This window comes from Trachypithecus francoisi, unplaced genomic scaffold (assembly GCF_009764315.1).
Source record: "Trachypithecus francoisi isolate TF-2019V2 unplaced genomic scaffold, Tfra_2.0 Lachesis_group2, whole genome shotgun sequence".
NCBI classification, from domain to species: Eukaryota; Metazoa; Chordata; class Mammalia; order Primates; family Cercopithecidae; genus Trachypithecus; species Trachypithecus francoisi.
Genome location: NW_022681465.1, coordinates 143598560 through 143611507, shown reverse-complemented (window position 1 = coordinate 143611507; position 12948 = coordinate 143598560). Strand labels below are relative to the sequence as shown.

Below are 12948 nucleotides of genomic sequence, written 5' to 3'. Positions count from 1 at the left end.
CCCTTACTCAAGTGATCAAAGTTAACATCATTAATGATAGGCAAATCAACATCATATATACTGGCTGAAAAGATACAATATGCAGAACACAGAATAACGTTTGGATTTCTCTGACAAAAATGCACAGTCTCAATATAATCGTTACGAGATATCAGACAAACTCAAATTCAGAAACATTCTACAAAACACGTGGGTTTATAACTTCCGAAACCAAGAAAGCACTGTTCCAATGTTATGCCTTGAAGACGATTGAAGAACATGACAATGCATGATCCTGAATGGGTATTATTATTATTATTAATGGGAAATAATTCACAAAGCACAAAATTCATGGCTTTTTTGTACCCTCAGAGAGACAGAGTCAAAATTCATGTTTTTAAAGTATGTATTTCAGTAGTTTCTGATCTGTTAGCAAAACTGTGCAATCATCACCACTATCTAACTCCAGGACATTTCACCACATCAAAAAGAAACTACTCCTTTAGCAGTCACTCTTATCTACCCCCTGCTATCCTCCCAATCCCTGGGAACCACTAATCTAATTTCTGTCTGTGGATTTGCTATTCTTGACATTATATATAAATAAAATCATGCAATATATAAATAAAATCATACAATATGCTTTTTGTGTCTGGCTTCTTATACTTAGCATTAAGTTTTCAAGGTTAATCCATGTTGTGGTATGTATCGGTACTTCATTCCTTTATACAGCTGAAATACATTCCATTGCATGGATATATGACATTTAATCATTCATAAATTGAGGGATAGTTGGGTTGTTTCCAATTTGGGGTTTTATAAATAAAACTGCTATGTACATTCATGTACAAGTTTTGTGTGGACATGTTTTCAATAATCTTGAATAAATACCTAAGAGTGGAATTGCTAGTAACTCTACGTTTAACTTTTTGGGGAGCTACCAAACTATTTTTCAAAGCACTTTCACTATTTTACATTTTCATTTACATTTATACCAGTGATGTATAATGGTTCCAATTTCTCTACCTATTCACCAACATGCCATCTGTCTTTTTTATCTTAACCATCCTAATGGATGGGGAGTGATAAATGATGTTGATTTTCATGTCCCTAATAACTGTTAATGGTCTTTTCATGTGCTTATTAACCTTTTGCATTTCTTTGGAGAAATGTCTATTCAAATCCTTTGCTCATTTTTAATCAGATTGCCTTTTTATTATTGAACTATAATTTTTTTATATATTCTAGATACCAGTGTCTCATCAGATACATGATTTGCAAATATTTTCTCTCATTCTGTGAGCTGTCCTTTGAGGCACAAAATCAATTTTCATAATGTCCAATTTACCCATTATATTTTTTGTTCTTGTACTTTTAGTGTCATATCTAAGAAATCATTGCCTATTCAAAGGTTACTAAGATTTACACTTTGGTTTTTTTCTTTCTTTTTTTTTTTTTTTTTTTGAGACGGAGTCTTGCTCTTTCGCCCGGGCTGGAGTGCAGTGGCCGGATCTCAGCTCACTGCAAGCTCCGCCTCCCGGGTTTTACGCCATTCTCCTGCCTCAGCCTCTGGAGTAGCTGGGACTACAGGCGCCCGCCACCTCGCCCGGCTAGTTTTTTGTATTTTTAGTAGAGACGGGGTTTCACCGTGTTAGTCAGGATGGTCTCCATCTCCTGACCTCGTGATCCGCCCGTCTCAGCCTCCCAAAGTGCTGGGATTACAGGCTTGAGCCACCGCGCCCAGCTTACACTTTGGTTTTTTTCTAAAAGTTCTTTTGTTTTTAGATTTTACATGTAAGTCTCTGATCCATTTCCTGTTACTTTTTATATGTGGCATCTTATGTTATTTTGCATGTGGATATCCAGTTGTCCCAGCCTGAATTTTTGAAAAGATTCTCCAAAGGATTGTCTTAGCACCCTTGTCAAAAATCAAATTGCCATATATCAAAAATATACAAGGAACTCAAACAATTCAGTAACAAAAAAAAAACTATTAAAATTGGGCAAAGGACCTGAATAAACACTTCTTGAATGAAGACATACAAACGGTCAACAGATAAATGAAAAAATGCTCAACATCTCTAATTATTAGAGAAATGTGAATTAAAGCCACAATAATATATCATTTTGCACCTGTTAGATTGGCTAGCATCAAAAAGATGAAAGATAACAAGTGTTGGTGAGAACGTGAGAAAAAGGAATATGTACACTGTTGGTGGGACTGTGAATTAGTACAGTCATTTTGGAAAGTGATATAAAAGTTTCTCAAAAACTAAAAATTGAATTACTATGTTATCCAGCAATCCCACTTCTGGGTATACGTCCAAAGAAACTGAAATCGGTAGTCAACGAGATGTTGGCATTTCTATGTTCCTTGCAGCATTATTCACAATAGCCAAGATATGGAAATAACCAAAGTGCCCATCAACAGAGAAATGAATTTTTAAAATGTGATATACACAATGGAATGTTATTCAGCCTTAAAAGGAGGATATCCTGTCATTTGTGACAACATGGATGAAACTAGAAGATACTATGCTAGGTGCAATAAACCAAGCACAGAAAGACAAATACTACATGATCTTACTTATATGTGGAATCTAAAAGAGTCAGACGCATAGTAGGAGACAGTAGAATGGTGGTTACCAGAAGCTATGGGTCGGGAAGTGGAGAGGGAAAGGGAAGACATTGGTCAAAGGGTGCAAAGTTTCAATTAGAGAAGAGGAGTCTGTTTTGGTGATCTATTGCACAGCATAATGAGTACAGTTAATAATAACATATTCTATATTTCAACATAGTTAAAAAAGTGGATTTTAAATGTTCTCCAAAAAATGATAAGTATTTGAAGTGACTGATATGTTAATTAACCAGTATGGATTAATCATTCCATAATATGGAATTGATCATTCCACAATGTATACATGCATCGAAATATCACATAGTACTCCATAAATGTATACAATTATTATTTGCCAATTAAAAATAAAATAAAACTATATTTCAAAAATCAATTCACCATAAAAGCAAGAATTTATTTTTGGACTATCCTTATGTCTCTATTATACTGTTTTGATTACTATAGCTTTGTAGTAAATTTTAATACTGGAAAATGTGAGTTTCTTTCTCAGAAAGGCAACTGAGATTTTGATAGGGATTATGTTGAATCTGTAGATCAATTTGAGGAATATGGCCATTATAACGACAGTACATCTTGCTCTTTGGGGTCAGTTTTCAATAAAGGCATTGACGGCAAATGGCACAGATGGCAAAATTTGAATGTGGCCTTAAGGCAAAGAATACATGTGAAGTTCTTTGGTCTATTCTTGCAATAGTACATTCAAAAGAAAAAGTTATAAACTTAAAAATGTGTTCTTCCTGACTGTTGTGTAAAGTGGGTACTAGTAACATGATAAATCTGTTCCTATGAAGGAGGTCAACCTCTAAAAGAGCAACCTCAAGGCACAGCAGTCACTTCAGGAAGTTAAATGCCAAAGAGAATGTGAGGGGATTTGCCACACAGGCTGAGTTGTTCAGTTGTTCAGTTGGTCGAGTAGACAATGAGGCTGTGCTCACTTACCCCATTCCCAACACACACTTATGACAAATTAAGTTGTTTAATCTGAAACCTTAGAAATGTGATTTAACCTGAGACTCATTTACCTTCTGTCAAATGGAAATAAATAGTGATACCAATAGGTTTTTCTAGGATCTGTGCTAGATAAGCATTCACGACTGATAAAGTGGGGGACATTTGGAAGATTATAATAGGAAAAGGGGTGCAAAAGCAGTAGTACATAATGGTAACTCAAGTTCGCCAGGCTTTTTGAAATAGTTCTCAAGAACAACATATCAGTGTTAAACAGGCTTTCTCCCTCTTTTTCAGTATCTGTAATTTTATTGGACTCTCCTCAGAAAATACCATGGACTATTCTAAAGTTCCACTAAAGTGAAGAGCTGGACTCACCATACAGGGAAAAGTGGGACTGACAATGAGGCTGCTAAATAACTCACATTAACTGGGATTTTTCTACTTGCTCTCTGAGATGCTCCCTGACAAGTCAGTGAGTAAAGGTCATCTCTCAGTGTCAAGGAATTATACCCACTTCAAGTCCGAAATGGGACATGCGAGACCATCTTTACCTCAACTGGGAAACTTACACAGTAATTTTTTTTTTTTAATTTAAAGAGGAGTCTTAAATAAGGTTTACAAATAAGGAGTTGGTAGCATGTAAAAGTTTTTCATATATTGCCTCATAATGACAAAAACTTTATCACAGTCCGGATTCTGAAATTTGGGAACTTCTCATCTGGACTAGTGATCTTCCCATTACTCCAAGTAGCCAAGAGGACTCCCTGAGCATGATCCAGGGGCCGTTGTGGAAAGAGGGGTACAAAGAAACCAGGCTGCCACATTCCCACATTCCCACTTCATCTAACAGCGCACTTATTTCATCTGTTTAATATGCCATGTTTTTACATAGCATTTTCCAACTCTACTGATGCAGGACAGGCAAGCCCCAAAATTGCGGCTTAGCCAGGGAGGGTTCTCGGTTTCGTGCAGGAAAGAATTCAAGGGTGAGCTGATGGTGTTACACAGCATCTTTTACTGAAGTGACAGTATACAGCAGCAGCACAGCTACTGCTCCTTGCTGAGTTAAACAGGGCCAGCCCATAGGCAGTGTGTCCAGAGTAGCAAGTCAGAGGCAGTTCGGCACTCATATTTTACCCACTTTTAATTATATGCAAATTCAGGGACAGCTTATGCAGAAATTTCTAGGATGAAGGTGGTAACTACCGGGTTGTCAGGTCATTGCCATGGAAAGGGACAGTAATGTCTGGGTGTTGCCTTGGCAATGGTAACCTGACATGGCATACTGTGGGGCATGTCTTATGGAGAAGTCCTTATGCTCCGGACCTCTTTTGGCTAGTTCCCAATTTGGTCCAGTGTCCAAGTTCTGCCTCAGGAGTCTAGTCCCACCTCTTCCCTGACTACTACTTACTCTTATGACCCTGAAAAACTTATTTCTCTGTACCTCACTTCATTCATTTTTAAATACTTGATTGTAATAATACTTGTCTCATTAACTTGTTTTAATATTTAAAAGAGTTAGTATACTTACAGAAGTTACAATAGTACCCAAGGCATAATATGTGCTCCGTAAGTGTGCTTACTGTTATTGCTATTAACATTAAATAAAGTATTTTGTTGTAAAAAAACAAAAGTTTGAATATATGGATGAAGGCCATGAAGGCTATCCTCATTCAATAAAGGAATCACCTTTGCAGGGGTCCTAACAGGTATTTATGTGACCTCCAAATGGGATACTTAAAATGAGTTGATTATTGCCTCCAGTCATTACTCAACATCTCTGACCATCACAAACTGCCTTTTTCTATCACGTCAATATCTGTTATTTCTAGTAAGGCCAGAAAGGTACATCATTTGCTTATTTTAAGATAATCCCGAGGCACTTTCTAAGCCTTTTTCCCCTCCAGATTACTGTTGCCATCATCATCTTCATCATTGCGATCACTGTCATCAAGTACTATTCATAACATTAGTTGAGAGCTTACTACGAGTCAGATCCTGGAAAAGTGCTTTACATAGACAATCAAATTTAAAATTTGCAGTAAGCTTGTGATGATGGTGTCATTATTAACTTTGTTCTGAAAACTTATTGAATAAAAGCCATCCTGACACTTGTTAAAACAGTATGAAAGGTATTTTTCAAGACTAATGTCATAGAATTATTATAATAGGAAAGACAGATTGGGCTCAACTCTGGACACAACAGGGACAAGTGGGCATTTATAGCCAAGAAGAAGAATGAGGGGATCAGTGGATAGAAAACTACTTCATAGAAGACATTAAGGGTAGGGGGGGATTCTTACCCTTCTAGCCTAAAGGCAGGCTAAGCAATGATATGTCAGAGGTGGAGAACAAGGAACTTTATCAGCTATCAAGGGTGATCAGGTATCAAGAGTGGGGGGGATGATTATGATTTAGTAGGATTCTTTACTAAAAATAAATAAATGTAGTAAGTTCTTTACTAAATCGGGAGCTGGGGAGGCCGAAGACAAAATGAGGGCCAGTGCCAAGGCCTAGTCAAGAGAAGGGCTCAGAGGACCTTAAATAAAGTTTGATCAAGAAGTGAAGAGTCTTTCAGCCGGGCACACAGGCTCCTGCCTATAATCTCAGCACTTTGGGAGGCCAAGGCAGGCAGATCACTTGAGGTCAGGAGTTCAAGACCAGCCTGGTCAATGTGGTGAAACCTAGTCTCTACTAAAAATGCAAATATTAGCCAGGTGTGGTGGCATGCTCCTGCAATCCCAGTTATTTGGGAGGCTGACATATAATCCCAGCTACTTGGGAGGCTGAGTCAGGAAAATCCCTTGAACATGGAAAGCAGAGGTTGCAGTGAGCTGATATCACACCACTGCACTCCAGCCTAGGTGATAAAGCAAGACTCTGTCTTCAAAAAAAAAAAGAAGATAGTCTTTCTCAAACTACATGAGAGCAGTCACAGTTTTTCATGGACTGTGGCATATTCAAGATAAAATACAGTCTCTAAGACAGAGTAAATGCTCATTAATAGTTATGAGATGATCAAATGAAGATTAGAAAGACCAGGGCTTATAGCGGATAAATAGCTTGCACAAGGTCACATAGAGAGGGGTGTAGCTGGCAATTAGTTCAGGTCTGCAAGATTCCCAAAGTTTCAGTTCTCAGAGACAGTATGATGATCTCATCCCCAGATCATACCAGAACAAGTTCCAGCATCTCTTTACTCTTGAAGGGAAATAAATGTGAATTTCAGCCTTAGATACTAATACTTCCATTAGTAGTATAAACAGTGTCCTCCAATTCTACCTACAAAACCTGCAAAAGTTTCTTCCAGAGTTTTCTCATACAGTCACTCGATCTGAAAACTAGCACATTCCAGAATCAGCACTTTTGTAGCCTTTATTAAAGAATTCAAATGACTCATTGTTTAATTAAGGAATAATTAAAACTTATTAAATCATGGTCAAAAGATTGGTGGCTTGTCTATTGCAAGTTATTGTATGAAATGAAAAATGCCACTGATTATCTATGTAATTGTAGTGCAAAGCAAAGTCACCATCTCATTCTTCATCCATCAGCCTGGGTTTTGGGAATAGCTATTAAATGGCATGTGCAATTACCCGTCTTTCACAAGAAAAGAATCCCCGTGGCTTGCAGACATTTCTGACCTCTTTTTGTAGTTATACTACTTAGAAATTGCTATTTCACAATTGAGGCAGGAATTCTTGAAAATATATAAGGCAGGATCCAAGTGAGCTGGACAGACACCAGGTCACTTTTTTTCCCTACATCTGACTGCCTTGGCCACTTCAGTACTATGAGAGCAACAGCCATTGTCCTACTCTTGGCTCTGACACTTGCAACCATGTTCAGTGAGTATCTCTGATAATACTGCTCCTGCCCTTGCACTAATAGCTCATGTAGTCTTCTGCCTATGTAATTCTGGGATATATGTAATTCATCACATAAATAATAAGGGAAACTTTCTGAAATGCATCTTTTGCCTCAACCAACAAATCGCTAAATCTCATTACCTCAGGGGTAGAGTGGATGTTAAGAGTCAGCTAAAGTCAAATGCTTATTCATGAGAATACTTTGTGTAATTTTTTACGGAGATGATCATCCAGATTCTGCTTTGACTTGATATCACCATTTACAGGGAACTCATTTCTTCATAAAACATTACAATCAATTGTTTGGCACCATGGGCTATTCTTCTATTATGGAGTTAAAATTGGCCTCCCTAGAATTTTCAACCACCGTTCCAACATCTATCATCTATACCTGTCCACAATAGCAGATCTCCCTAAATATGACTCACTTATTTCTTCTGTCTCTACTGAGCTCTGGTTATGAAGTAGAAAAGATTAGACAAACTTCTCATTCATCATGGCATCTTTTCCATTTCTTTGACTGGATTCCACTCCCACTCCAAAAAAGAAAAAAAATTTAAAGATATGTGTGAAGAGCTTCAACCTTTGATACAATGCTGATACACTGTTCTGAAGATTTTTATGACAGGCTGAAAGCTAAAGCATAAATCAAAGATTATTTTTCTAGTAAGATTAGGATCTTCCAGAGTTTAACATTGTCTTGTCTTTGTTTTTCTTCCAGGTGTAGAATGTGCCCAACAAACAAAACAGATGGTCAGTACATCCATCCTACTTTTATGTAATTTTAAAGTCAATAGCAGTAAGGAAATATTTGATACTACATAGTAATTAAATTTCCATATGTTTGAATATTTACTTTATGTGTATCAAAACTGGTTTTATTTCAAAAATTGTAGGCAGATTTTTCTAAAATGGAGAGAGTAGAACAAGGTGGTGAGACAGTAGCAACAAAGCTAGAAAGCCCTGGTCTTTAATTCCACCTTTTTGATCACATGGCCATAGGCAACATACTTATAACATTATTCCAAGACTTGAAGCCATAGTATTTAAAAAGAGCTTAGCACAGTGCCTGGCACATAGTGAAACTCACTAAGGGCAAGTCATGATTCTTATTATTTGTAAATGAGTCACAAACATCTTTGTTCTCTGTCTTAGAAAATAAGGACTTTAATTTAGCCTTCCATTTATGACTCAGGTTAGAGTAATGAGTATTGTTGAAAAACTCTAGGTGTGGTAGTAAAAATCTTTAGTCGGTACTCAATTTGAGTTCCACTCTAAACTCTGTTGCTTATTAACTATGTGACACTGGGGCCTGGGAAATTTCTTTTATGTCTTTGAGTCTTTTGTTTTACCTATTAAAGAAAATAATACAGTTAATGATATAAATTTTGGAGTCAGATGGGCCTGAGTTCAAGCCAACTTTCATGATTTAGTAGCTGTGAGAGGATGTAAAGGATTACTGAAAGTTATGAGCTTGGTAGTTTCCCATCACAATGTTGAGTATCACATAAACTCTGTCTCCCCGGGATTTGAGCAGGCAAGAAGAGGAATTGAAATCACACTGGCATATACTTACCATAGGGCACTGCTGTTTCTATTCTGCTACACTAGCCTCTAAGGTTCTCCTGCTATTTTGCCAGGCATACCAATCTTTGCATCAGCTCCACTCACCTTAGCCCAAAAACAGGAGGTGTATGGAAGCTGATGAATGAATTAATTAATTAATGAAGCATATCTGGAGGGAAAGAAGAATTCAACTTTAAGTTTGAGTACATTCCAAGCTATTCAAGTAGAGATATTCAACAATTAATAAAATATCATGCCTAGACCTCTCGGACAAAACGACGTGGAGATGCAGTCTTTTGTATACAGCTGGAGTTTGTGTAGACCTAAAAGAGAAATCAAAACATAAAAAATTGTGCCTATTCGGCCGGGCGCGGTGGCTCAAGCCTGTAATCCCAGCACTTTGGGAGGCCGAGACGGGCGGATCACGAGGTCAGGAGATCAAGACCATCCTGGCTAACACGGTGAAACCCCGTCTCTACTAAAAAATACAAAAAACTAGCCGGGCGAGGTGGCGGGCGCCTGTAGTCCCAGCTACTCGGGAGGCTGAGGCAGGAGAATGGCGTAAACCGGGGAGGCGGAGCTTGCAGTGAGCTGAGATCCGGCCACTGTACTCCAGCCTGGGGGACAGAGCGAGACTCCGTCCCAAAAAAAAAAAAAAAAAATTGTGCCAATTATTTATTCAGTGTTTTCCATGCAATGTAGTGCTAAGCATTGTACACATCTTTTCATTTACATATTTTTTACTTCCACCCTACAATGTGGTTATTATCTTTATTTTACAGGTAAAGAAACTAAAGCTTAGAGAGGTAAAATAATTTTTCCAGGATCACAGAGTCAGGATTTGCATTCAGATGTGTTTGACTTTACTGTATATGCTCTTCTATATGCTCATAGTTTTTTAAAAAATATGAAAAACTTTTCTTGGGAATTGCCTACCTACTTCCACAGGCTTTGCTCTAGGAATTTAGAACACTGGTTCCCAAGTACAATATTAAGATACATTCATCTATGTGCTGGTGAAGTATATAATAAGTAAATTGTTACCAATAATTAGTAGTAAAAAATCTGTCAATAATGTACGAGTCATTAAAATCGTAGTAGTTATCCCTATATTTCACACTTGCATTCATCTTGAGCTTTTTCAGTGAAAGACAGAAATAGCAGGATAATTCCTACAGAAAATATATCACACTTCTGAGTACTCCCATGAGAATGGTTACATTTGAGAATATGCCATGTATTTTAAGAACTGATACATCAACCAGTATGGTGAGAAAAAAATCTATTTTTACATTAAGTTATGATTTGGGAACCAACTATGGTGAAGATATTTATCAGTCGTGATTTTACATCTGACATAGAACATCTTCACATTTGAGATGTCTTGAAGGGGTTAGATGAGAACCAACAATTGTAATAAGAAACATGTGTTGACAGCCCTCTGAGCTTGCTTGGAAAATCCTAAATCCTGATAATAAAGATTTGGTTGAAAGAGTTGAAGGTTTTTAATATGTTTTTTCAGGTTGACTGTAGTAATTATAAAAAGTTACCACCAGGACGAGAGAGATTTTGTCATCATATGTATGAACCAATTTGTGGATCTGATGGCAAAACTTATAAAAATGATTGCTTCTTCTGTTCTCAAGTTAAGTAAGTATTAAAATGTTTTCTTTTTCATATTTAAGGTAAAAGTATATATTAAGACAAATTAGAAGGTGTGATGTAGGGCCTAAGGAATATGTGAATTATATCATATTGTCTCTAACAAACAGAACCTTCCAGTTGGTAGAATTTGGGAGTGCCTGATATCACAATATCCCCACATATTCTGGAAGTAAGAGTCAATCTGAGAATTCTAAAGTCACCAAGTTGAAAGGAAATATATGGTCATCTAGTTCAACTTCCACTTGATAATCTATTGCTTAAACTTCCTCTACAGAAAAGGTACCAAGTAGTCTAACAGTCCATCTGGATTATTTCCAGGGATAAGGAATGTCCTCCCTCCTAAGCATCTCATCCACATCTGGTAGAATGAGCCATGTTTTTGCTCAGCTTTAGCAACTAGGCTTGGATATGTTAGAGCCCCCTAATGCCTGGGATAACAGGGGATAATATCTGCAAAATCTGAAGAACTTCCTGTGTTTCAGAGTATTATGTCTCAACAGAATATATGTTGGTGCTATAGTAAAAATTACACTTAAAAAATCAAATAGCCAAAAGTAGTTTAAAGATTATAAACTAATCATCGCCAAGATATATTAACATTAATTCAAAAATTATGAAATAATGAATGATATACTGGAATGTATAAAAACATATGGGTCACTTAAAATAGTTTCAAAAACATAGATGAAATAAAAATAAGCATCTAACATATGTGGCATATTGTTCTGTTTTTTTTTTAATAAAAGAAAAATAACAATTTTTATGAAAAGAGACTTCTAAGTGTATGTTTCTCTTAAATTAAAAAAAATCATGAAAATGTTTTCAGGGATATAAATTATGATGTATTTGAGCATCATCCTTACATAATCAGCACCAGGTTCAAAAATATTTCTAAATTGCAGTCACTCCTTTTAAAAACATCAATAAGCGGGGAAACTTGAATACATTTTTAGGATTCATTAGTGAAGTTTGGATGCTAATGAAATGCCTATGGGCTCAGAATTTCTCATTTGTTGCTATATTCTCTCCACAGGAAAACTGACGGCAAACTTAAATTTGTACATTTTGGAAAATGTTAAATCTATCTTGTGAGTCCAAAATATCTTTTAATGCATCTATTCACAAGAGACACATTTCTGTTCCCATATTATCTATGCCACATTGCCTACTCATCACCATATGTAGATTTCTTTGTAGAATAAAGCAGATATAAGGGAAATAAAATGTGCACCTGACTCTTTTTTTGGGGGCAACTGAGTTGAATCTTCTAGATGTGTTTTTTACTTTTGGGTGCTGTCTAATAGATAATTTTAGGGAAAAAACAAGGGCCAATTAAGACTAGTAATAGGAACTAGAAAATTAAAGGCCCTGAAGCTGATGCATTCTTCTTACCCAGACTAGGAAAACACTCCATGTACATTACTTAGTTATTGAACATTCCTGAAATATGAACAGATAAAGAGAGACCCTTCAGGCACAAGAATCAGAAAACACTGCTTTGCTAGATGTCTCTTGGGTTTAAGACACTGAGAATTGCTCTGGATTGGGACTGCTCTCTAACTGTTTCCTACTGTATGTTTATAAAATGTGGCTGGTAAAAAAATGGTTGGTAAAGTTGTGCAACTTCTCACATATTAGTTGATGTCTCTGATATTTTTCTTTCTCTAATGTTTGATCTCAGGTCTGAGACTTGAAATTTAGCTTATCCTACTATTATATCATAAGTTTCTTAAAGACCAGAGAATATGCCTTGTAAATCTTTGCAATCCATTTGTGCATATATTCAATCACAAATATCTATTAAGGCCTACTTTGTCAATGTCAGTGTTCTGCCTTGGAGAATACAATGCTGAGCAGAGTAGATGTGGTTTTGCCCCCTTGGAGTTCATATTCTGTGAAGGAATTTCCTATGCTTGGTACAGCATCTTGCATAAAACTGACATAAAAACATGCTCAGCAAATTGAATTGAAATTAAGCAACATTTTCATTAGATTATAACAGAGTCACACGTGCATTTAACATATGAAAACCTACCTATATATTATCTATAAAGAGGGAGAAAGAGAAAATATAGTCAAACCCTTTTTAAGCTATGATCTGGTCTTGCAAATTCATCAGAGATTTAGAGAACAAGACTGTCTATCAGAATGACCCATGTTAACCTCCACAGAATTCAGGTAGAACGGTGTTTGTTGTTTCTTTTCTTTTCTTTCTCTCTTTTTTCTTTTTTTACTTTCAGAATGATGCAAGACCATCCCTAACATTACTTAAAAACACTT

General features: G+C 36.5%; 1 protein-coding gene across 1 annotated transcript; it reads left to right on the top strand.

Moving 5' to 3' along the window:
• Nucleotides 1-7235: 7235 nt before the first annotated feature.
• On the top strand, nt 7236-11887 carry SPINK9 (serine peptidase inhibitor Kazal type 9). The gene is made up of 4 exons (XM_033180723.1): nt 7236-7416; nt 8159-8190; nt 10526-10653; nt 11702-11887. Exons 1-4 carry the CDS (start codon nt 7362-7364, stop codon nt 11745-11747), a joined length of 261 nt encoding a protein of 86 aa, XP_033036614.1. The 5' UTR covers nt 7236-7361; the 3' UTR covers nt 11748-11887.
• The last annotated feature ends 1061 nt before the right edge of the window (nt 11888-12948 follow it).

What these genes read in the sequence shown, in the direction of transcription:
- SPINK9 (XM_033180723.1), top strand. Translation starts at nt 7,362, where the DNA reads ATGAGAGCAACAGCCATTGTCCTACTCTTGGCTCTGACACTTGCAACC. An exon ending in GACACTTGCAACCATGTTCA is followed by an intron (nt 7,417 to 8,158) that starts GTGAGTATCTCT and finishes TTTTTCTTCCAG; the next exon opens with GTGTAGAATGTGCCCAACAA. An exon ending in TTCTTCTGTTCTCAAGTTAA is followed by an intron (nt 10,654 to 11,701) that starts GTAAGTATTAAA and finishes TTCTCTCCACAG; the next exon opens with GAAAACTGACGGCAAACTTA.